This window comes from Anoplopoma fimbria, chromosome 15 (assembly GCF_027596085.1).
Source record: "Anoplopoma fimbria isolate UVic2021 breed Golden Eagle Sablefish chromosome 15, Afim_UVic_2022, whole genome shotgun sequence".
In the NCBI taxonomy this organism is placed as follows: domain Eukaryota; kingdom Metazoa; phylum Chordata; class Actinopteri; order Perciformes; family Anoplopomatidae; genus Anoplopoma; species Anoplopoma fimbria.
The window spans coordinates 19126126-19152066 of record NC_072463.1 but is presented as its reverse complement, the minus strand read 5'-3'; the positions used below and the strand labels follow the sequence as shown (position 1 = coordinate 19152066).

The following is a 25941-nucleotide window of genomic DNA, read 5'->3' as shown; positions in this document are numbered from 1 at the left end:
AAATACACAAAACTGGAGCTGGTTGAATTTTCCCCATTCCGACATGATGGACAGCGCAATGACTCCACTGGAGAAATAGATGCATGTTTGTAAATGTTACTTGAGTGCCTCTGGACACCAGCTCTGATTCGGTCTGGATATATTCCCACAAGGTGATAAACTTTATCTGTGGCTCTGGTTTGGACAAATGACTTCTGCCCATGCAAATATTCAGAGGCCTCTGTTCAATGATTCTGTCTTGAGGGAGAATACATTAGACGACGGTTGATTGGTCATTTTGGTATCTACATCCTAATGGTCATTAGATTTTCACATCAAAACATAAATTCTAGATATACATAATTCAGTTTTGATTAGCTGTTTATTTATTTACATAACGAGAATTAAGACAAAACCTCAAAATCCCTTGCAGTTTCCGTTTCTTTTTGTTTTGCAGATTATTAAGGGCACTTGTATCAAGTCACCATGTCAATAATTATACTGTAACTATTTATGCTACTATTTAAATTCAAGATAGATGCTATTCTTTTTTGGGGGATTTTCAGTCTTTAATTTCCCTTTATATATCATTTTATTTATTTCATGTTTATGAAGCCCAATAAAACAGAAATAATGTACAATTATTTGAAAGCAAACATTTAATACAAACATGTTGTTTAATACTTTTTAACAAAAAAACCCAACTTGTTTTATTTCGTATACCTTTGTGTGTGATTAGGTATTTACTTTGAAATACTGTAAAAACGGAAATAAAGTGTGAGGCATAAAAACATATTCCCACAACTTTCTCCTTAGCTGAATCTGATTTATCTTGTTGTCCCATCACAGTTTGTGGGAAAGCTTGTGCAGAAGAGCAACATTATTATCCACTGCTTCATAAACACTTTACCTTCTGTCTGACCTGATACATGGCGTCAGACCTTTACTCGAAGGAGAATCCTCCTCTACAATGCACTCCTCTAAAATATGTATCATCACTGCAAACTGGAGCTTTTGGTTTTTATTCTTTACAGCTGCCGTGTTTTGTGGGCTTCCTTCTTGCGGCCTCTGCTGTCTGGACCACATTTGGACGAGAGCCGCCTCTAAAATTGTAGACTTGCTGTTTTGAACACTGTTTTAATGGGTCCTTTTGAGTTGGGGTGGGGGGGGGGGGGGATTTCTGCTAAGGAAACAAGGTCTGTCCAAACAGGATATATTTGTCATGTTTGTATGGTTTCTTGATTTCTGTTTTTTATTTTGATCACTGCCGGCTCTCCCTATCCATGAAATGCCCTGGAATCCAGACTGTGAGGCTGTGCGTAGTTACTCCTCAATTTTAATGTGCAGACGTTGCGTTTCCTGTCTGATTTATTGAGACAGCCAATAAATAAAAGATGTAATAGACTTGAGTTCCCCAATATGCAGGTGCAGCAGCTCCACATGCGAAAACTTTTGAGAGCCACACTCTGGTCTCGAGGCAGGGACGCAGTGGAGTGAGACAGACCTGTTTATGCTTTTGTTGTGTTGCGGAACTATTACGCTATGCAGTCATAAGCAAGTTAAGGTATTTATTGCAGCCATTAATGACTTACAGGTTGGAGGTGCCAAAGTTCTTTCACCAGGCATGTGTGTGTGTGTGTGTGTGTGTGTCGTGGTAACCCCGACTTGCAGTCGAGAGGAAATGGCGAAGGTTCGGCTGGAACACGCTCAGTCACGGCTGTTTCCTCTGAGCTTGTGTGAGTTGGGTCATTTGGCACTAATCCCATCGACAAACAGCAAACACATCTGCTGCAGTCACATGGACAGACAGGTCTGAGCCGGGCAGAATACAGAGCGGAAATCTGTCTTTTAATACATCTTTTTTTAGAATACAATATGAAGTTATCAGAAAATGTAACATGTAAAACAACAGACAAATATTACTGATATTTATAAACCGTGGGATCAAGTGAAATTAGTGTATTGGGGGGGGACCAACTAATTGACTATAATTTCATATTTCAAATTTGAATTAAACTCTCTCACTGTTAACTCTTAAGTGAAATGAAATGTTCTTTTCAATCCTTGTGTTAAACCCAATTTTCGTTCATGTGGCTTTCCATTGCAGCATATTAAGTTACTCAGTAAATGTTTATTTTGGGGAAAGTTACAGAAAGAGAAGATAATCACAATGTAGAATATGTATACAAAACATTTATGTTTTTGTGTTAAAGTCAGACATTTTATATTTTATTTATTTATTTAATGAACAGCTTTAAAGAGAGCTCAAGCTTGTTTTAAGTGATCTCATCTTTTTCCTGTTTAATGAACCTCATGTTTTTAATCAACCTATTTTCAGAGTTTGTTTGGTTTTCTTGGTATTTAATTAGTTTATATCCATGAATGACTCACCTCTTACAATTTGTTGTCTTTTCTCCCTTCATTTCTTTTACTTTAAGACAGTTCTATCACTGATCATTTCCCTCCTTTGTCTTCTCTGTTCTCTCTACCAGCTTGTGAGAAGACCGTTCAGAAGGTGTGTGCCAACCCGTCAGAGGAATACCTCCAGCCCTTCAAGGAGAAGATGGAAGGATTTATCTCTGCCGGTGAGTCCAGACTTTTTTTTTTTCTGGGGCAAAGCTGTAGACTCAGAAACATGGTGGAAACATTGTTCCACATATGGTTTGCAAGTTATAAATATGTAGCAATTTTGCTCTTGACCCCGAAAAAAATTCTCAGTGTCTTCAAAGATGAAACATTCATTTGGACAGAGGATTTACATAAAACGGAGCTTACAGGGCTAGAAAAGACCCCGTTTTCACCCAGAGGGGAAGGTATAATTATGCTTTTTGCAATGTCAGAGAGCTGGTTGGTGGAGAATCTTCCTCTTACTGTAAGTGCATTTCTGTTGTTGTTGGGAGAGGGCATCTCTGGGCGCTGTAAGGAAGCAGGAGGACAGGAGTCTCCAGGCCTGTAGAAGGGATCACATTGCCTCTAACATGGTTCTCATGTACTCTTGGCTGCCATAAAGCTGGCAGGACACCTCTGGCTGCAGCCTTGTAAAGACTGGCCGGCCTAAGGTCTGCAGACCACCGGGACAGGGGCAGAGCCTACCCGACACATCCCCATCTCCCGTATGTCCCCTTTCTGACCTAGACACTGGTCTTCCCAGCATCTGTTATAGTTGTAGTAGCTGCCACTCAACTGTTAACATACTGTTAAAATACCTTAACTCTGTTCCTTCTTTCAAATCTCCAAACTGCACATTGGGGTGATGAATTTTTATGGAAAAAATAAAGAAAAGCTGCCCTGAATCCCTCCACACATCTATGTCCCTTTCAAACTTAATTACTTTTGTTCTGCATGAAGCAAGTGGTGGAATGTAAGAATTTAAAACACAAATACTTTGGTTGGTTCAATAATGAAGATGACTGTGTACACATTTTTTAATAAGACGGTCCATGCCGGCCATTCGACTCCCATGTGCTGCTCTACATGTGTCACCAAAGCTTTATTAAACACAAACCTTCCGCTGCATCCGAGTGTTCCGAGTTCGCCAAATTTACAGCAGGAAAAGATGTCCCTGCTACTCTATAAGATCAACAAACCTCACAGTAAAAAAATGTTTTATTGGAACATTTATTCTACCAAATGTATAATCTAAAATATAGTTAGAAAACAGCAAGATCCATGGACTTTAGAGTGGCTGGTTACTTTTCTCTGGATCTTCTGGATGAGAAGTTGTATTTAGATTTTTTTTATTATTCTACAGATAGTTTATTTATATTATGACTGGAATTGAACTGGAGATATGTATGTTTTATGGTAAGCAACTTAACACATTAGGCAGCAAGGATGCCTGGAAAAATGTGAATGTAATATTCAACCAAAAGTCTGTTCACCAGGCCCAAAACAATCTGCATCGCCAGATATCATTAGAGGCAAGTAACAGATGTGCTTTCTGTAATTTGGGCAGAACAGCCCTTTAAGTTCAAGGACTTAGTTTAGATTGAATGTGTGCTAATTTGTTCATCAGCATCGAGCCAAAACATAAGTCTTAGCGACGGAGGAAAGTGTCTCCATCACACGAGGACCAGGCTGCGTTAAAGGACTAATTGTCTGCATTACTTGCAGCAGGGCAGAGTGGTGAAACAACAGACTCACTCTATCATAAAAGAGTCAAATGAGGTATCTCGCAGGGAGATTGTAGCCAGATGTTTGCGGTGCAGAGTGAAAATTTGTGGGGAGTCCGTGTTTGCAGTACAACTCCTGAAAAGATGTTTGTTGCATACCGAGCCCATGCTGGGATAACGCACTTATATGGAAATGTGCCATGACATTGTTCTAGATACCTAATCCACCTTTACTACCTCTGACTGCTAAAGCCTCCCTTGTGCTTTGGCCAGTATCACAGAATATTTAAAAGCTTTCAGAACCACTGCGGTTGCCACCGGCTACAAAGCGGCATTGATTTGCAAAGGCACATCTTGAACATAAACTTTTCCAGTGGTATACTTGTAAACCTTTCTTTCATAAACAGAATTCCTCCAGCCGTTGCCCATGCTTTGGGAGGAGCGGTGCGTAATCATCGTTCGTGATGATTCCATGGCTCCACAAGGCAAAACAAAGCAACAGCTACTCACATCAAAGAGCGGCCGAGGCTCTTAAACTGACTCATCAGTGAACGAGTGAATTTCTCACCCAGGTTAACACTCAGGAGGCTGATCACAGATGCATGTGTTTGACACATGATTTTTAAGATATTGAGTATAACTCCTTTCTCAAACAAGAGGATCAAAGTATACCAGTGAATCAACGGATAAAGACTTTGTGTTTCCGAGTCGCACTGACCCATAACCCAGCCTGTGGAGAAGCTCTCAGCAGGGCCTGCAGATGAACCCAAACGCCCTGCGCTCTGCCTCTTAAACTCGCCTGTGTGATCTCTCCCAGATCTAACAGGGGATGCCTTCGAAAATTCAGTGACCCGTTCTCTTGTAAGGCTGATCCTGTGCTCGCTCCGACACTGCTTTTGCTCTGGTTTTGATCCAAGTCCTCTCTAATCCTTACGATTTATTTCTCTCTCTATCTTTAGAAAACTATCCTCTAAAGTTATGTTAAATAAAACAGCCCGTAGTGGGTTATACATCTAGTCAACCGCCTTTTTTCCTTTCCATTTTTAATAGGAGCTCTTTGAAACCTCGGGGAATCTCTTACGGGCATATTTTTCGTGTTGAATACGAGCCATGACTAATTGGAAAACAAACTCCTGCTTTTAATCTCCGCTCGTGGCAGCTCCAGTCATTTTCGCTGGCTCTCCTGCGGAAATACATGTGTATCATCACTTCCTTGTGCCTTCTTTGTTGTCAGTGAGTCAGACCCCAATAACCGAAAATACCACTTGTTCACATGAACCTGAATTACGTAAGCGGTGTAGAATTATAACGACTGTCCCAGGAGGCTGTTTTTGATGAAGTCTCTTAGATGCATCTGTGTTCAAATAAAAGCGGTGTAGGGAAACCGAGAGGGATGCTTTGTGGGAATCCTGGACGTCCTCAGCATCTCAGACCGCTTCCCCATCTCTTTGTTATCTAGCTGCTAGGTACAGCAGCGGTTTGGAAAAGTGTGTCAGAGTTTTAAAGCCCTAATTTATTGTCCCTCCCAGCATGCACATCTCATAACTTTCTAGTTAGCGACTACTGGTTTCATGTTTGCACAGAGAAACTTCACACATCCTCTCTCTCTCTCTCTCTCTGGGCCACTCTCTCTCTCTCCCTCCCTCTATCTCGCTCTCTCTCTCCTTCAGCGTTTCGGCTCCAGTGCCACCTCTACACAGTCGCACCAGAGGGGTACCTCAGGCGCCAGCCTGACCCCCACTGAGACTAACGCCATTGGTCACGGCCCCTCTACTCTTCACCCCCTCCCCCTCCCCTCCTTCTATCCCAGACATAGCAACAACCTTCATTCATTAGGTTTACCTCAGCCCCCTTGCCCACATACATGTTTAAAAAAAAAAAAAAAAGAGTAAAAGTAAAAGGGGTGGTTGGTCGGAGGCTTAAGCTCACCTTCTCCCAAAAGACCCCCAAACCTGCCTTTGAACAATTTTTTGGAGACTTCCCCCTCTTAAATCTTCAAGTAGGAAAGGTCCCCCATCATTGTAAAAAAGGATGAATCTGGAAAATGCAATAAATCTGAGATCACAGGCACTCTCTGGCCCTAGATAAATTCTTGCACCTCGGCCTGGCCCGCCGCACACATCTGCATTGCATTTACACACTTTTACATGGCAGGAGTCCACAGGAGCCTCCAGTTCCCAAGCCTCTCTGCTCAACCCTGCACCCCTGCTTCGGTTCAGCTTAGAACACGAACATGCATGTCGATAAACACGCAACTCCGCAAACGGTAGGCTGCCCCCCCGATGCCCAGGCGTCACAGGATCACACTCTTGTGCGTCAACACACAGAAGCATGTCAAACTTTACAATGTGCTTAACTGTCACTTGGATAACATGCTCACTGTGTCACTGACATCTCAACCCAGAGCCCTTCCTTCTTCTTCTTCTTTTCTCCTCTATTGACATCTCTTAAGATGGATAATGAACACAGCGCCCCCCTCTGGACCGGCCAGTGTTCCTGTGATTGTTTCTCAGTGTCTGTCTTGGAAACATTTGCATATCTATGTCACCAAAAGCCCCATAATCTGCCCATAATCTATATCTTAATCGAATATTTTCTCTTTTTTTTCCAGCTCAAAAGGAGCATTCAGCTGAAGAGGATCAACTCAATGCAGCACAGAGAAGGTAGGAGACTAACGTTAACCATCCCAAGCCCTGATGCATTTAAAATTATGAATACAAGAAGTTTGGTTAGATAATAATGATATCTTCTGTGGATTTCATCCCTCGACAAGGGAATTCCCCAAGTGTCGTGGATTGCGAATAACACATAGCAGCAGTTATTTAATATGCTTCACATAGATAGTTGAGAAATTCTGAAAATGCAAACAAGCTTTGACTAGAGAGGGATGTTGGATATGGTCTGTAAGCAATTTATTTTGCAGGGTAAAGCACTGGTTTATATGTATTTTTAAATATTTATAACTTGCTTCTAGGCCTTTTGTAGTTTGTCTGAAAGACAAATAAGAATGCTTACCAGATACAGCAGTGGATTTACACACACACACACACACACACACACACACACACACACACACACACACACACACACACATGCAGCATACTGTATATTAAGCCTGAACGCCCTGTGATTCCTCCCCTTCAGTTCCTATCATTCTTATCTGCCGTGTTTTGTGCAGAAGACTCCCGAGAGTTTTCTGAGAGATTTATAGGTGTAAGACACACTGGCAGCCGCTGAGCTCGCCGTCCGAGAGAAATCATATCTGGAACATTTCATATTGGAAAAAGATGGTGGGGCAGACAAACAAAGCAAATAGATTATTTTTGCCTTGTTTGGATAGAGAGCAGGATTGTTTGCTTTATATCGCAACTCTTCTTCTTCCAAAATAAATCACGAAAGCACAAAGTGAAAGACGCCGGGAAATGGAAACTATAAACAATTAGGAAGTTGATTGCTTTGGACAATTACTATAACTCAGACAATGCTTCCAAACTGCTCTGTTTCATGTTGCTGTTTTTTGGCCAAGAGAATTGGCCCGCTGCGCCTCTCGCTCTCTGTCCTGGTCCCTCGACCCGCTGAACTGGACTTGTGTGTGTGTGTGTGTGTGTGTGTGTGTGTCTGTACCCTCTTGTGCATGAGTGACACCACTGTAATGAAGGTGTTGAACTTGGAGGGGAATCTTGATCAAAAGGGCCCTGCAGCTGACAGCACCTTTTCCCTTTTTAATGAAGTTTTCCTTTAATTTAATCTAAAGAGGGGGTTGGCTGACTTGCGTTAGGTAGAGCAGGAGGCAGAGGGTGGTGGTGGTGGTGGGGGGGGGGGGGCTCTTTCTCAGGTTCCCACAGAGCCACCTCGTAAAAGTGACACGCTGTTGATGAATACGGGCGTCAGCGGGCTCACTGGGCCCTGGGTGGGCTCTCACATCTGCGCTGGATGAAGGGATTCTCGCACAAAAACACACACACAACAGCAGCAGTGGTCGCATAATTGTGGTGGTAATAAAGGAAATAAACAACACATCCTCAGTGCTACCGAACACCACGGCCTAATGAGGAGACAGTGAGTTTTTGACGCCTGCGAGTCAACGTCAACCACCGGGGAGGAGGGCCAGACGATGGGAATCAGCATCAGGAGATGGACAAAAATGAGGGCGGATTCAGGCTGAAATGTGCCCGTTAAATAGGGCTGCCACTAACGATTATTTCTACTATCAATTAAGCAGATGCATTTTTGGGCTATATAAATCAAATTGACTTGACTTTATTATTTGATCAAAACATACATTGTATTGTATTTTTGCTATTTTAATGCTTTTCTTTTAGACAAAACAGCATGAAGAAAACAATTTTAGATTCCTCAAAGTAAGTATGTTGAATATTATCAGTATCATATTGGCAGTAGTATCAAATCTATAAAGCCTTAATCATTTTAGCACATTTTACATGCTAACACGCTAAACTAAGATGTGAAGATTGGAAACATATCTGCTTAACATCAGCATGTTGGCATTGTCATCGTTAGCATTAAGCTTGAAGCACTGCTGTGTATGATCTCACAGAGACTTGTTTCAATGTTGATACATGTCAAATGTATGCAAAGTCGTATATAACATAGCTGATGTTAGTGCAGTGTATTTTGTTCACTTTTTAATCACAATCTGTTCAGGATTGTTCATTTGGACAACAGAAACCATTAATGGAAATATTAAACCGCTACCCAGGCCTACCAGTTAGAACACACTTTGTGACACAATTTACACACATTAACATTGAGCTTAATTGTAATTAATTGAGATGTCAGTCTAATGAGAAATATAAAAAGTAATGCCATGGTGAGTGCCGATGCCTTTTCCCCCAACATGCAGTTGTGTTGTGTTTCTGCTCCATGTTTTGGTTCACTGAGGTTTTCTGGTTCTGTCCTCGGTTACGTCTCATTAAGTTTGGTACTCCAACATCATGCTCAATTTCATGTGGCCGAACTGCGTCACCATGCAGTCATGGTTTTATATGATGGTAATGGCACAAAACAGCTTAGTACTTCTGCTGAATCAGCCAACAACATGGAGTTTACTTCTGTAATTCTTTTCACTGGGGAAACAAAGGAATGCAGAGTTGTCTGTCCAGATATTTCCCCGATTCTCACGGCTGCTTATGGTTTTGTAATGGGTCTATTTTTTTTTATATAGCTGTCAGTGAGGAATGCGGGCTATGGGTGCTGCAGTAAACCCTCTCACGGCAAAGGCATCGTAGCATGTATTACAAAAGAGTGTGTGTGTGTGTGTGTTTGTGTGCTAGTATTTTTTTCAGAGCTCGCAAATGAACAACGGTCTGCTTGATTTTGTTTGTTTCGTAGGTATAATGGCATGTGTGAGTGTGTTTGCATCTGTTTTGAGTAAAGCTTTTGTGTATCTGCTTGCTGCATATGCTCAGGAGGGTAAAAGGAAATGGTGCTGTTGTGCTTGATTTGTGCGTGCTTTGACAAGACGACCCAGGGTCAGCAGAGGAGCTGATTGAGAAGAGACCCTGTTCATCATGACAGACCAGGCCCGGCTGCAACAAAGCTACCTGGGATAGAAGGTCTGTTTGGTCAGTCTAAACATCGCAGAGCCTCTGAATTCTTTTGTAGTTCACACAATGATCTACAGCGCTCTCTTTTTTTTTTTTTTTTTTTTTTTTTTTTTTTTTTTTTTTTTTTTTAAGAGACATCACAGCAAAATAATGCATCACTGGGAAATGGGAAGCAGGCTCATGCAGAAGCCCCCTTTTTATTTCCCTCTGCTTTAAGCAAGCCGTCTGGGCAGCATATTGTAGAATTTTACTCCACATGAACGTGTCTTAGATTAGCTTCGCAAAAAAGCCACCTAGCATCTGGAGGTCAGAGCCTATCTGGGTGTCAATGGGACAGGGAGCATCCTTTGAATCATAGCCCCCCCCCCCCCCCCTTTATCAACCCTCTGACAGGCACGGACAGAAAATGTCTTTCATGTCTGGGTTAGGGACTGAATCTGAAGCAGCAGGCTGCTTTTTCATGCCTTGTGTGTGCCGCTGGGAGCCTCGCAACAAGTTCAGATTTGGTTACAATTGAATTAGGCAGAGGAGCTGTGCTACAGTCCCAGTGAACAGAAAATCCAGAATCTGCTTATTCACCTCGATCTGATGCGTCACTCCTGTATGTTTTTTGTGCACACCTTTCTGAGAGAGCTCACGTGTGCATTTATCATATCGTATTCACATATTTTGATTGACTACCAGTAAATATGTTCCTGGAGCTGTATGTGTGAGTTCCACTTTAGTGTGTGGGGGGGTGTATGTGTGTGTGTTGCTGTTCCTGCAGCAGCAGCAGTCTGTTCTTGGCTGTCTCCGTCTCCTCTGGCAGTCTTCCCCTGCAGGCTGTGGAGGTCAATGCGATAATGGAGCCGCCGCTACTGGCTCTCCCCCGTGGCCCAGCAGGGTGGACACTCTCCTTCCAGCTCTGTTTCTCACCTCTCTGTCTCACTCTACATCCATCATTTTCTTCTGTGCGCTGCATCTGTCATGGACTCTTTTTACACACTATTCTGTCTGTTTCTTGTGCATACACACACACACGCCTTAGCTTCCTTGTACTCTCTGACATCACTGGAACACATTTATTAAAGTGTTTACGTGTGATGAGACAACACTATTTGTGCTTGTGTTCTGTTTTCCAATGCAGTTTCCAGGACATGGTGAACTACTTTGGGCTCAAGCCAAAGTCCGGGGAGAAAGAAGTGTCCCCGGGTCTCGTTTTTATGCTTTGGTACGAGTTTTGCAACGACTTCAAGAACGCCTGGACACGACAAAACAAGAACATCTCCAAGGAGAGGTCGGTTGGATTACAGTGGTGTTGCTCAATTTCTTAGTCTCTCTCTCAAAGACACATGAATGTTAGTATATTTATCAAGAGAAGTACCATCAACCTCTGAAAACAGTTTTCCTGGGATAATGCTTATCTCAGATTCTTGGAACTTTTTGAACAGTAAGTGTTACAACTTTGAGATATCGAGTGTTAAAGACATGGACATTTACTTCCTAAGGACTAAAAGGCAGAATATCTCTGCGTCTTCTGCAGAAATGTTGCCCAACTTTTTTTTTTTTTTTTATAAATCTGCCTATGGTCCTCCAATTAAATGAAGTCCAATGCTAAATTGCTGGAGTGCCCCTTAAATTGATGGTCATAAAAAAAGTGATATCCTCTTTAAAGCCTGGTGTGAGATATCTTGTTCTTCAGTCTGCTGAACACAACCTTGGCTTCCGAACTAAACCTGAACCATTTCCTCCAGGGGTCAGATTTCTTGTCTCCATCACCTCCTGATCAGTGCTTAACGACCTCTAGCCCGAATGTCAAATTGGCACTAATTGTACAAGGGTGATGTGCAAATGCTTAATTAAAGCAGAGAGGGAGGCTATTAAAGAGGAGGCAAACAGGCATCGCTGAGGCAAACAGGCATCGCTGAGGCAAACAGGCATCGCTGAGGCAAACAGGCATCGCTGAGGCAAACAGGCATCGCTGAGGCCTCGACCTTCCGTCTGAAGGACTGGGGCCTGAATTTATGATGTTTCCTCTGACCTGAGGCGTCATGTCGGGGGGGCAGCAGACCCTCCTGGCGGCCGCCAGCCCTGTACGTGTGGAGACGACAACATGACTGCAGAGGGGTGAAGCTGCTCGTTACTGCACGGTCATTTCAAGTATCATGCGGTGCCTTCATGGCTCTTCACACTCTGAAGTTGTCATAATATGACATTTAGTGTCCTCCAGCTGTTGCTGTCTGAACTCTCTCTCTGTGAGATGGTCGAGATGTCTCACATTACTCACAGCTGATTGTGCTTATGTACAATTAACTGTTTGTACAGTCATAAAATCTAAGTGTTTTTTAAAGGCTGCCTCATTATCTCATCACTGACCGCAAACTCAAGATTGTGTGTGTGTCTACGTGTGTCTGTGTCTACATGGCCCCATGACACAACATTCAGCTTCTGACTTAATATTGTTTTTGCAAGTTACAGAAGTTTCATGATTTAGTTCCAAAGCTTTCAGTGTGTGCTTCTGGTTTTAAAGGGCCTGTATATATTAATCCCTTGTGGGTTTTTCTTTTCCCCCATAGGTTGAAGGAAGCTCAAGAAAACATCAAGAAGATCACAGCGGAGAAGAGAGTCGAAACCAAGAAGATCAATGCCAACAGTCTGGTAAGAACTGATCCACATACAGCAGAGAGACGACATTTCCTAAAAGCTGCTCTTTCTTGTGTCCGCACTGAAATAGATACACTAGAAAAAAGATTTTTTTGCGGTTCTTGCCAACAGAAAGAGAGGCTGCGGCAGAAGGAAGCCGGCGTGTCTTCCAGCTGAGTGAAATGAGGAGTCTGAAGTGTGCAGGAACTCATCTCTCCTGCGTTGACCACCTGCCTCAATGACAGGACTCACAATAAAACCTCAAAGGACTCTTAACTACTCCCCACTGCTAATCTCTGCCCTACTAACACCCTCCCATCCAGATAGAAGCTCGGCCTGCAGCGAGGATGCATGGCTGACACAGCCGAAGTGATGAGAGTCTTAAAGGCCAAAGGTTGATCTCATTCATCCGGCAGGGCGCAACCTCTGAGTGCTCCAGCTTGTTAAAGGTCTCAAGGGGTCAGTGGGATTCACAACATCTGACACATCCAAGAGGGTCCTTCTGGATCTACAAGAGCTTACAAACAATTCCTCTCTGAGCTGTAGATGTTAGACACAGACAGAGTGGTAATGCTCCTACATATTCAAAGTGTTAAGACGTTACTGCTGTTATGTGAACAGATACGGCTGCCTGAAGAGGGGAATTCCCTTTTTGACAATACAAATCTATATCTGGAAGCGGTAAAATAAAAAAAAGCAGTTGTTAGTCCACTTTGTTGTAGCCAATAGCTTTTCATTCACCACGGTTCAGTGAAAGTCTTGTAAATATGTCATGCTGTAGGATCGGCAGGTACCGAGCAGCGCTGAGAAGTGTGATAAATGATCTGCGCCGGGCTTCACGTGCAGCTTGAGACATGTGTGTGTGTGTGTGTGTGGAATGCGTGTGCGTGGAGGTTTCACTGTATTGTGTAGCACTGCACCAGGCTGACCTCTCCTGGGTGACGGCCAGAGAAGAGCAGAACCTGGCAGCGAGCCTCGGACCCCCCCCTCACACACACACACACACACACAACTTAAAATCATCAGAAGAACACAACATATTTTGGCCGTGCTAGCAATCCCACCTGAAATATTAAATACAGGTTATGTCAAATTGTTAACCCCTCATCAGATTGCGTGCACCTTTAAGCACTTTAGTGCCTGCAGTAGCTGTATGTCGTAGCCGCTATAAGCCACACACCCCTGTTATGCTAACTGCGTGCATTTTCTTTTCAGATGTCTTGCACCGTTTTGCACCTCTTTTCCTATGCAAGAGAATGGTTCTTAGAAGATTGTATTGCTTCATGATGAAATCCTATTAGATTTTTCTTTTTTTTTTTTTAAGAAAGTCTATTAAAGTGTATATTTTATTTTTGCAAATGTAAGCTGTAACCACGCTCCTGTATCATTCAAGAAAAGTCTATTTATGTAAAGAAAGACTTATTTTCTGCCAAAAAGCATCAGCTTTGTTCCCTTTTGAGGGTGTATCTGGACGAGTAGTAATTGACTGAGAAGCTACCTGATAGGTCAGTCAGATAAAATATATATTTTCACATATGACGTGATATGTTGTGTCCGCTGATTTACAGTGTAGCTTGTGATAAGGGGAATTTGAGTAATGTGCTTTGAATGAAGACTGTACTGTTAAGTTCTGGGATGAGGGTTGTATTTTGGGTTTTGAGAACATTTAAACAAATCGCCTGAAGCCATGCGAGTTATTATACCTCAGACAGACTTCCATTATCAGAGGATACATAGAACTGCACCTTGAATTACTTTTTTACCCTCCCAAGTCTTTTACATGGGCCGTTTATTTTGTAAAACAAGAATCTAGAGATTTCATAAACTGTGTTTTACTTCAGAGGGTTTGAAAAGCAAAAGAAGAGCAGATGCTGACCAGAGAACTGCTGTAGCCTCTTCTGTATGTATGTTGGGTTGTGTAACCTTCAGGAGCTCTCATATAGGTGCTCTGTGATTTTATGGAATTGTTTTAAATTTCACGAATAAACTACTGGATGCCGAACAAATAGAGCCAATATCTCTAAACTTTCTTCTGTCAACACTTCCATTAGGCCGGAATTCAGAAGCCTGGCAGTGCACCAAGCAAATGTTATATTTACGTAAGAAAGTTCCTGGAAGACTTTAAAATATTGTGATAAGCAGTGTTATGGAATTGTCTGTCACTGGAACTTTGTTTTAAGAATGAGATGGACATTTTAGTGTGTTTGCCTATTTGCTGTAGCAATAAAATACCAACAGTCACTGGAGATTTAGGACCTGGTTTTACACATTTGCAGGAATATCAAAACCTTAATTCAAAAATGAATTGCATGATGAGTTTATGTTTATCAATCAAGGATCAATAAATCACCAAATTATCCTGATGAAAAATTTAAATGTTTCACTGTTTCTCAGCTCTGTCTACATTTGCATCTGTTGCACGTCCAGCTCACTCCGACTTTGATTCAAACACCAAGATAATCCTGCTCATTGCTCCGAGTTTTACAATGATAAGGGTGATCTTAAATATTGATGGCTTTAGAACAATTTATTCAATGGCTTTTGGGAATTTAGGCAGGAAATCGTTAATCATTTGCACTTGAACATCACGTCAGTCCTCCGTTAGATTTGCTAGCAAAGTAACAAAATATAGTGAAGTTTACTGAATTAATTTTAAGTGATAATCTTCTCTCATGAAACTGATGACATTTATTCCAATGTCTGAGTGCGAACGTCTCCTCACGAACGCAGGACGGGAGGATGAGGCCATAATTCAACATTTTGTTTAACACACCTTCATTTCCATCAGGTGTACAGTCACAGATGATGTGCACAATATTTATATTTCTACAACCTTTTTATTTGATGTTTTCAGGGATAATTTAATCGACGGGATAAACAAACCAGTTAAATCAAAGATGGCTTTACATTTGACCACTATTTAATCGCTGTACACTGTCCGTTTTAACTAACAAAAAAAAAAAAAAAAAAAAAAGCTTACTTTCTCTACAACTGAGTGGATACCCAATTTACAACAACAACAACAAAAAAAAAAAAATCGAAATTCACAGAAATCAATTTTCCGTGAAACATTCTTAAAACATCGAAATAAAAAAATAAAAAAAACACATTTTCCATTTACAAACATCGCCACTTAATCCATCATATTCCACATAGTGGAAACATCCAGTTAAAACAATCATATATGCACACAAAAAATACAAAATTGTGACGGGGGATGTTTTCCTGTCGCAATAAGCGCCTTGATGTATTAAATAAACTGTTATGGTCCTCTGGAGGGGAGCACAGCCGTGCGTAAAACGTGCCCGCTCCAAGTCCGCGTGCCCGCTCCAAGTCCGCGTTCCCGTGCAGTGATGCTTGTCTTCAAAACGTTGTCTAACTGGTGAGGAGTACAATGTTCGCTGAGCGGCTCAACGTCGCTTTATAAATTGCATGTCCATATGTGTTCACACTTTGTGCAAGAAGAGAGTCATCGTAGCCTACAGAAGAACGTAAGACGCCTTCACGGACCGATTCCTGCTAGATGGGGGTGACAGCCACGTGTGACAATCCTGTCCGCGAGGATTACGGCTCAGAAAAACCACACACACACACACACACACACACACACACACACACGTGTATTTAGTCCAGGTCGATGGAGATGCAGCGGCACTGTTTGACGCGCTGGATGCGTTTCTTCTTGGTGGGCGGCTGCTGGTCCGGACAGTTCAGAGTGAAGGTCATGGTGGTGAACCGCTTCGGCTTGCAAAACGAGCAGGACTGGAAGGCCCCCTCCTCCTTGCGGATGTGCCTGGGGATGTAGAAGGAGTTGCACTGCCCGTAGCAGAAGCGGTTGATGATGGTGCGGCTGACGCAGCCCTCCTCGTGGATGGTCTGCTTGAGCGGCTGCGTCTTGCACCAGTCCCGTTTCAAATACTGGCGCTCCGTCACGTGCAGCGCTTCCTGGCTGGACTCCAGCACCTCGTCGGCCGGCGTGGAGGAGCCCTGCCTCTGCCGGGACGACCCGGAGCCCGCCTGCGGAGGCTGAGTTTGCTGCTCCGATTGGTTCCGGTTGCTCTTGTCAGGGTGAGGGATGGCGCCTTGTGAACCTCGGTTTCTTTTGGAATCCGCGAGAGAGGAGAGCAGCCCGATGATGAAAACCATACTGCAGAAGATACGCGTTGAGCTGGCCATCCTTTGGGGAGGAGAAGAAGAAGAAGAATAATTCATCATCATCAATACCGTTTCAACTCTGGGAGGCGTTACGCACAGCTGTCAAAGCTTTTACGCTGCGTAAAGACGCACCGAGTCAACTTAGTTTTTTGTTTTTTTAACGCATGCAAGACGACACTGAAGTGTAAAACCAAAGAAGCTGTATATTTGATAACATCAGAGGGAGAAATGCAATGTATCTTTTGTTCCTAAACATTATAAGTGCAAAGGAATAACAGCAGATTTAGCCAAAGCAACAGATCACCTTTCCTCTTATTCCATAAAGCATCCAGGTATTAAAACATCCACACCAGTGAACAACAAACGTGCAGTTTAGCAAGTTGTTTAAGCCATAGACCAAATACAGTTCAAATGTACGCAGTGGATGATGATGATGATGATGATGATGATGATGATGTGATGGTCACTAAAAGTCTAAATCCACTCACCTGTTTGAGCCTCCGCTGCTATAAGCGCCTCTGATGTGATCCCGTCAGTCCTCTGCGGCACCTTCCGAAGCACCTACTGCTGTCTGACGCTGCTGGAGCTGTGGATGGGAGACCAGCCGCTCCATAGACATAGACAGGGGCCAGGGGGGGAGGAGGAGGAGGAGGAGGAGGAGGAGGGGGGGGGGTTAATACAAATTGCCCCAGCGCCGGACTGTCTCCCTTTTAAATGTCTGCCAGCTGAGATGTGCACAACAGCTCCCTCAACATTATTGGCTGGACGCGATGTGGAGAAAATCTAAACTATCCGCCCCCTCAACACTTCAAGAAAACAGACAACCGAGGAGCAGCCAGGGCAGGGAGGAGGAGGAGAGGAGATGAGGAGGATGAGGAGGAGGAGGAGGAGGGGAGGAGGGGGACAGGCCTGAAGTTTATGCGAACATCGAAAAAGTGAAACTGTGTTTTTTAACAAAAGGAACATGATAATACACCAATATTTTAAAAAAAATAAAAATTAAAAAGGAGCAGTTTACAGGCATGCAGTCTAAGGATTCCAGCACACCTGAGAACCCTCAACGTGGAACACTTTCTGAAACTCTCAGACACCAGGGTTGAGCCAAACAGTGGGTCTTTGTTGCATGGTGAATAAAACATCTACCTGCAAACAGGAGGTTGGTACGTTTTGGTATAGACACCAGACTGTGGCACTCATTTAGACAGCCAAAGCCTTTTAGTTAGCCTACTGAATATACGTTTCGCCCCAATATGCATGCGTTTACCCTGGCCCAAATACTTGTATTACAGTTAATACAATGCAAACGAGTTTTCAGTAAACATCAAAGTGAATGTCTTTTATTTACCCTATAGTAAAACAATAATTAAAAGAAGACTTGTGTACTTTTTGTTGGTTATTGAATAATTAACTAATGCTTTGGAGATCAGGTGAATCCATCATCAAGAGCAGCTGCTGGGTTGCCAGGTTCTCGCTCCTGTTCTTCATGTTTAGTAGAATGCCGTTATTAAAGCTGGTGATCTGTTAGTTAATGCTTGCTCTAAAACGTCACAAGGTTGGAGTTTAAAATGTTTAAAAAGTGGTTGATTTATTTCGGTCCACTACTCTGTAGGTTAACATTATTCCCTACTTGTATAAATAGAAGCATCTAAAAGGACGCTCAGGTGTTATTCTGAGGATAAAGCATTTTTCATATCCTGGCAACTCAAAAGTAACGACTGAAATGCTAAGAACTTCTGTTTAAAACACAAAATATGTAAACTATATAAAGTCACATTTTCTGGAAAATAAACACCAGTTTATTAACACGGTTGTTGATTTAGGATTAGAATATTATTATAGGACTAACACTCAACGGGCACATATCTAAATGACAAAAACAGAATTGGCAACTTGTCTCTTACTGGATTTTGCTGTTTACATTTCTGATACAATTTCTGTTATTATAGAAAGTTGAGAATGTAATCTGCTGAGCACGTGGTCGCGGCCCAAACGCCGAGTTTGTGCGAGTAAGGCCAGCCGGCGGACAACGCGCTCCCGTCGGGGACATGAACGATGAGCCGCCCGGTAACGGAGACCTTATGAAGCTGACATTTAGTCCCATATATCCCATTTGACTGGAGAAGAACTCTTAAGGAACGATTCTGACCTTCACCCCTTCAGTGTCCACTCTTCACATCCTGCACCAGTGTCAGATAGCAGAGTTTACATCTGTTTTATAGATTCTCCAGAGACGCACATGCTATATTTGAAAAAATACACCAGAAGCAAATTTGTTGAAATAAATAGTTATAGAAGTATATAGTTGCAACGGATCAGTGGTTTGTCACAATATGACCATGTTTCACTAAACATGTCAGTGGTGTGGTTCAGTCAGTGGTTGTACTGCTCCCCCTTGTGGCTCCAACAAGAACTAAACTATTTATGCAAATCAGAAGAAATTCAGTGAAGAGAAAGTATAGTTCATGCCGTTTGGGTTTATTTGTCTGAAGCAGTTCACATGGCAAAGCATTTCACTGGTTGCTGGTTTTGAAATCAATGGACTGCGATAGATTATAGACGTAATCAATACTGCTTGGCTTTTTTCTCTAACAAAATCCAACAAAAGGTGCATTTTTTTCTGTCCATGACGAGAGCCAGTAAGAAAATATTGTGAAGTTAAGAAAAAGCTTTAACTTCAGTAAACAGTTTTTTTTTTTTTAAAAGGCATCTAACTAAGGATTAGATATAAAAATGCATAAATAAAAGCAAAAGACTTGATCCTAACAAATTTTTCAGTCATCCCATCAATCACATTTCACATAATCTGGCATGCACACTACAGTCTAAACACTACCCAACATGATCCTGTAGGCTGATATGTGTCGATATTTAACTCCTATACCTCTTTTACTAGAGTTAAACAAACTAAAAATCTCCCATTAAGACCCTAACACATCACAAACAGCACCTACCGTAGCTAAAAATAAATTAAAAGCCCTGAAAGTATGGATAATATATCGGAGGGAATGTTTAAATGTCCTGTAGTCCCTACCAGACAGAGACCTGCATAGTGAGGAGGAAACAAAAAAGGCAAAAAGAGTTGAAACTATAAATCTACAGGCTTGGTGGCAGCCAGCAGTTGGACTTGGTTGAGGGGGTTTCGAGGTGAACCTCTGTAATGGCTCATGTCCTTCTCCACTACCTGCTGCACAAGAGGCTTCTGAGCTCCTGATGGATCGGTGACAGAACCGTCCACTTTGGTCTTTGGTTGGGCCTTGTTGGTCCTGTCGGCCAGGGCGGTGACCCTGGGTTTACGAGCCAAGGTGCTCGGCTTTTTGGGTGGGACTGGAGGGGGTTTCTTTATGGGACAAACGCTGTTGGAGCGCCCCACCGGAGCCTCATCCCGGTACGGCTGAAGCTTTGGGTGAGGGGAGAGGCCGCTCTCCAGGCTCACCGCCTTCACCACCGGACCGCTCTGGCTGATGGAGAGCTCTGCGTTCCTAGAGGGCCTCCTGCTCTCCCCCAGGAGAGAGTTCATCCTGCGGACGGTCTGACGCACCGGGGTGCGCTGGAACTTGAGCGGCGATCTGATGTGTTTGGCCATAGAGCCCTTGGGAGAGTGGAGGGTGAGCTTGTTGAAGTGATGGATGTGGTCCGCCACGCGACGCTTTTCAGTCTCCAGGCTGCGCGGCGAGAGCTGTTGTTGGTTTTGGACTTTGGCGCCGCCCTCTGGGGAAGATTTGTTTTCTTCGTGTGCCTCGCACTCTAGAGTACCAATCTTTGGAGGAGTACCAAACTCATGCCTGAGTTCAAGGCCCAGCTTGTATGGAGTGGACTGCAGCCCGCAGGAGACGCCCAGTTTGAAGTGAGCAGGACTCTGGATGTCCAGAGCATCAATCAGCCGGCTGCAGTTCACCTGCTCCACCTCCGTTTCACAGTCTCCCACCATGGAGCTGTTGTTGCTGCTGACGTAGGTGGCACAGAGGGAACGTTTATCCGTACGGTATACACCAGGCTCAAAAATGACACTGTCAATATGCAGAGGCGATAGAGCGGCAATTTCAAGCTGGCCGAAGGTAATGTTCTGTTCGTTAGCCAGAAGGCTCTGCTGAGCTGAGAACCTGGAGGCCTCTTTGTTCACAACTTTGACTGTGGGAGTCCGTGGTGGAGGGAGCAGGATGCCGCCTGGTGGTTTTGCTGCGTCCGTCTCCATAGTGTTGCAGGGATCCCGTACGACGGTCTGGAGGTCACTGCCGGACTCTGTGAAGGCCTTCTTTATTTTCAGAAGGGTGGGACCGGTTCGGCTCTGGGCCTCGGCGATGGAGACCTCGCTCTCTAGGCTCTCAGCGCTGGAAGCACAACACAGCTTCTTGGGAAAGCTGGCCACGGCCGGGGGCTTGGACACGACGATGGTTGGCTCAGACATGTAGTTGCTCTTTAGGCACATGTTCATGGGGGTGTCTGTGAAAGAGCCTCCGCCGAAAGCCTGGGCTCCTACAGGGGTCTCCCCGCCCCACAAGGTCCGCTGGGCACTTGAGCCACATTGAGGGGTCAGCAAGTTGTCCTCAGACTTGCTGATGTACTTGGTGCCTGTAAAAGATTGTGTGGTATTAGAGGGGGGGGTACAACTCAAAAGACTATATTTAAAAACATTACACTGGAATATTAGATTTTTTCATTCTGTACTCACTTTTGGGTTCTGCTTTTCTAGGCAGACCTGATGGACTGAACTCGGTCTCTTTGGTGAAACAAAAACTGGTGGTGCTCTCCTGAGTGGCAAGTCGCCAGCCAATGGACTCAGATCCCTTTATCACCAGCATGAAATGAGAAATGAAAGATGAAGTGAGGAGAAGGCTTTAGTGTTTTTATTTGGTTAAAAAAGGACCCCACAGATGTTACCCATAATGTACCATTAATATGTTAATTCAATGTTGTGGTTAGTTCTTCAGAGGGTGATTGAAGTCACTCAGAAGGAACAAGATTTTGGATTTGTTGGTCATCAACTTTTTATTAAGTCAAGAATACACTTATATCTATAGAACATTATAAAGCTATGCAGCTTCAACCCAAAACAGCTTATCATATATTTATATACTCTTATGGTATATAATAACTTTCACATAAGTACCTGACATAGTAAATTACAGAACATATGCTATGGCTTTGTAACATACAAGTAGGAAAACAATTTATTTAATAATGTTACAAAATGTGAAATAACAATCCACATTATTTTTTAAAAACATGCATTACTAGTTTAAATGTGTTAGCGTAAACTTAGAATGTTACACAATAAGAAAAGTGCTAATGTGCAACCATTCCCCCCCATTAAAAACACCCCATGTGCAAATGTTACTTGATTTTAAAAACACAGTTAATAGCAGTGTCTGCCTGAGTGAAACTGATTAGGATCCACAGTCTACATGTGAACCCGATATATGGAATGTGAAGTCTGTCGGTCAACCACACTTACAGCCTCCTTGCTGCTCTTCCCCAGGCTAAATCGCAAGCGCAGAGATTTGCGTGGTGCTTCTTTTTTGGCCACTTTTGGAGAAAAACATCCGGCTTTTCCAGATTCCACCCTGAAAGAGATTCAAACAATTATCAGTGGAACCTGAGAACGCCATGTAGCTCTGAGGTTAATGTTTTACCAACTCTTATCTCTCTTTGAATTACTGTGATTGTCTGGACTGCTCCATACTATAAGTGTTATTTCTATGTGGTAGCAACTTGTGTCATCCCTAAGAGACAAATAACATAATTGTGTATTCAGATAACTGGAGCGTACCTGCTGACGGCATGTCTGTTGCTGAGTCGTCGGCTCTTCCTCCTCACAGAGACGGCTGACTGCCTTCTAGACTTCCCTGCTGACGACAGGGTAGTTTGGGAAGAGTCCAAAACCCCCGAAGCACTGTAAGCTAGACAGAAAAAAAGGGGGGGGAAGAGATGTATGCTTAACCACAGGCTTTAGAGAGAGCAGAATCATTTATGTCTGTGATCAAACACTCATCAACCATCGATCAATACCTGATCCAGGAGTGGAGGCTCCGCTGAACAAAGTATTGGGAAGTAATTCTATCCCAAGGGTCTTTTTGACAGATCTACGTTTCTTGTTTGAGAATCCAAAAGAGTGACCAGATTCCATGGGATGTTTTCGTTTTGAGGTCGGTGTTCCGATCACAGGAGTTGCAGAGGAAAAGACTGGCAAAATCACAAAATAATTAAAATCTTCAAATTAATTTTTTTTGATTTGAAGACATTCCAAAGACGATTCTGAGCCAAAGCACTTGAAAAAAATAAATAAAAATCAGCAGGTCTTGACTGAAATTTGTACAAGATGATTCATGCATATGACAGGCAGACAGGCAAGGAAAACAAAAGCCAATAAAGTCATCTGAAGCAAAGCGTAGGCAACAATTAGTCACATGACTTATTTTTGAATCAGTTTGCAGAAAGCTTATTGTTGTATGTGCATAGCTGATGGATCACTAAAGAATCATCATGCTATATGACGGGCAACATTATTTTGTCTGACCTCAGTACCTACCAAGACTGTCTGACTGGCTGGCATTTGTGGGTGTTCTATTAGTTTTTATCTTATTCAGGGCACCATTGACCATATCTGAAATGTGAGACAAATCCAACCGTATAAACAGTATTTACTGACTGAACCTGCTTCAAAAGAAAATGATTTGTTTACAGTTACTGATATAAAGGGTTCCATTTTACTTAAATATGTTTGTTTAATGTCTCTAAATATTACCAGTGCAACTGGAATCTATCTGGCCAATCTGAAATTTGAAAGATCTTTGCATACTGCACTTTTGACATAGTCTTACCTCCGAAGCTGCGTCTGTGTCTCTTCTTCATCCCCGAGTTTAAATCCAGCTCCTCGAGTCCATCAGCAGGAGACAGAACCCCCGCTTCACAGCCCATCATGGCTGGAGCTTTCTCGAGCAGAAATTGTGGTAAGACACCTGTGACACACAGACACAGCACCATGTTTAGTGCTAGAAGGCTTTGGAGCGACACGATGATGACCCGCAGGTAAGCTGCATCAAGTCCTACCAAAGTTGCAGGCATTCTCTATGAAGCAGTGCAATATGGCTGCCTGTAGCTTGAGGCGCTTCTCGGTGTTGGCATTCATCTTCTCTGTACCCTCTCCAGCGTGGAGGATGTTGGGAGCCAAGATTAAAGACAAGTTACTGCTATCCATCTTGTTCTCTGCACTCCTGTGATTAAGCAAAGAAAATGAAGAAAATCAGAAAAATGTATAAGAAAAAACTGATTTAAAAGGGAAAAAAGATGTTCGATGTAAAAGCAGTCCAAATAAGAATAATTCTAGTACCTCATAGACACATTGTGGAGGAAGTCAAAAAAGTGACGCAGGACGCTAAGGTTTCTGTCGGGCAGAACACAGGACAGCAGCATGGTGGCAGAGGTCCTATCCTCCTCGGCGGGGAGCTGCTGGGCCTTGAAGAAGGCCTCCTGCAGCTCTGTAGGTAGCACCGGCTCCGGCAGCTCCCTGAAGAACTGCTTCACCAGACCGGCCACGTCACAGGGAAGTGCGGTGGACAGGCATTCCTCACCCGCATCCAGTTTTGCCTGGACGGACAAAACACACTCTGAACAAAACACTCTGTTGTGTTGGACCATCTCTCAGGGTCAAGGTTCTCAGTGAATGCAAGGTCAACTTCAGCAATCACTGACCCTGAGTGCCTTCAGGCGGATGACAGAGCCGGATTTTCTGAACAGGCCCTCTGTGTCGACATGTGCCAGCAGCATCATACATGCGTCCACCAGGAAGCTAAAAAGGCAGTGAAATATCATTAGTATTAATGCACAAGTCAGGACAAGAATGAACTTGCGACCTGTAGGCTCAACCAAAAGTAAATATGCATATTCACTTGCCTTGGCACGCTCCCACATTCCATATTATAATATGGTAAGCTCTCCAGGGACACCCCGAAAACCTTTGTCTGAGGGAACAATCAAACGAATAAAAATAAGACATTACTCATCCATTTTAGATTTTAAACAGGAAGGCTAAACAACATGAGAAAAAGACCAGCTGAGAAGTCAACCTATGTCACAATCTTGGACGCACTGCTGAAGTTTGTGTCTTGGTTTCTATTACCACATTTCTAGGTCATTCCCTGCAAATGCAGAAGTTCAGTGTTCATTTGAAAAGTCACAAAGTCTCTTGCAACAAAACCATGTGACTCCTGTGAGCCAATTACAAGTAAGCACTTTATTGTATTCCCATTAGTCTGTTGCACTTATTGTATTCGTATTAGTCTGTTGCACTTATTGTATTCGTATTAGTTTGTTTCTGTACTTTTGCTCTGGTTTATGCTCTTAGATGCTTGTTTAAGAAAGGAGATGCACTTATGACTTCTGGTGACTAGTAGTGCTCTTGAATACCTATGTTGAATACACTTATTGTAAGTCGCTTTGGATAAAAGCGTCTGCTGTAATGTAATTAAGAAACAGGGCCTTCAGACTTATTCAATTACCTGCCATTAAGTTGGGAATGGCCCGTCCTCTAGATGTCATTTATCCTGCCTTATTTACAAGTTTTCTATCCCATAAAGCTTTATGAGAACACATTGGCACCATATGTTGTGTGAGAGGTGGCTTTTCTATGGCTGATAAAGATCTGTATGGTGTGAATAATCTTGAGAACAGCCAAACAAAGCCTCAGCAGAGAGTGACATGGGGCCTGTGAGCAGACTGGTTTCATCAGAGGGGGGGGGGGGGTTCAGTCATATGTTAATGTGACTCAGATGCCTAAACAATAGTGAGTCCCAGGCTGGTGCTGTTGACTCGTGGAGTCTCCCATAGCAACATGTCAAGTCGAACGTTCCAGGGTAACGTTCCAGAGTACACCGTGCCGTAAAGTGGTAGCAGACCGTCGTAAACTCACCGAGGTGCTGGCTGTTGACCTGCAGCTGGCCGCTTTGTGTTTGTTCCAGTTCTTTGTCTTTATCCCGTAGGCTGCGCGGAGGTGCTGCACAGCCACCAGACGCAGCACGTTTTTCTCCATGACTCTCATCTTACACTAGATACTTTCACATACGAGAAAAAAAAAAAAAAAAACTTCTTGGTGTAACAAGACTTGGAGTTGACGTTTACCTGCTCTCGCTCAAACGGCCTTCTGTATGAAACGCATCGATTAATTGCGTCGGCTAGCGGGCTGCATTGAGGCTGGGCTCGCTCGGTCCGATCGGTTGCAGACTGTCTTCCTGTTTCCGCAGAGGAGCATTCAAACGGCGGCGCTCTACGCTGTGATTGGCTGGCGAAGGTTCGAATAACATTCTCTGGGGGCGTGTGTTTTAGTAACCAGGGCAGCCGCGGTGGGCGGAGCGGTTTCCTTTTGGGCAGATGAACATATGCGTAGACGCATTTTGTCAACCGGTTAACTCTGTGATGTAAACCAGGCGCACCTTTTTTAAAAACGGGAGCTGCATACAAGCACAGTTGTACTGCACGTATTACCGTCATATTTAAACATTTTAACCACATCC

General features: G+C 43.3%; 3 protein-coding genes across 4 annotated transcripts in view; 1 reads left to right on the top strand and 2 right to left on the bottom strand.

Annotated features, from left to right (window-relative positions):
- Window positions 1-14514, top strand: part of LOC129103710 (formin-like) — a 37850-nt gene extending 23336 nt beyond the window's left edge. The window contains exons 15-19 of the mRNA XM_054614297.1: window positions 2472-2564; window positions 6703-6754; window positions 10785-10934; window positions 12214-12295; window positions 12413-14514. Of these exons, the coding sequence (XP_054470272.1) occupies window positions 2472-2564; window positions 6703-6754; window positions 10785-10934; window positions 12214-12295; window positions 12413-12457 (422 nt within the window). The 3' untranslated portion in view covers window positions 12458-14514. The remainder of the gene's footprint in view (window positions 1-2471; window positions 2565-6702; window positions 6755-10784; window positions 10935-12213; window positions 12296-12412) is intronic.
- A 984-nt stretch (window positions 14515-15498) lies between these two features.
- Window positions 15499-17011, bottom strand: grem1b (gremlin 1b). The gene is made up of 2 exons (XM_054614413.1): window positions 16924-17011; window positions 15499-16457 (listed from the first exon to the last, which is right to left on the bottom strand). Exon 2 carries the CDS (start codon window positions 16454-16456, stop codon window positions 15905-15907), a length of 552 nt encoding a protein of 183 aa, XP_054470388.1. The 5' UTR covers window position 16457; window positions 16924-17011; the 3' UTR covers window positions 15499-15904.
- Window positions 17012-19029: 2018 nt separating this feature from the next.
- Window positions 19030-25658, bottom strand: arhgap11a (Rho GTPase activating protein 11A). 2 transcript variants are annotated; one of them, XM_054613877.1, is made up of 12 exons: window positions 25341-25658; window positions 24326-24393; window positions 24125-24221; window positions 23763-24019; window positions 23483-23646; window positions 23254-23391; window positions 22962-23036; window positions 22442-22615; window positions 22203-22332; window positions 21888-21996; window positions 21105-21219; window positions 19030-21004 (listed from the first exon to the last, which is right to left on the bottom strand). In XM_054613877.1, the coding sequence occupies exons 1-12, from the start codon at window positions 25467-25469 to the stop codon at window positions 19521-19523; spliced, it is 2940 nt and encodes a 979-aa protein (XP_054469852.1). In that variant the 5' UTR covers window positions 25470-25658; the 3' UTR covers window positions 19030-19520. The 2 variants fall into 2 exon arrangements, with proteins under 2 accessions (XP_054469852.1, XP_054469853.1); XM_054613878.1 differs by lacking the exon at window positions 22962-23036.
- Window positions 25659-25941: the final 283 nt, after the last annotated feature.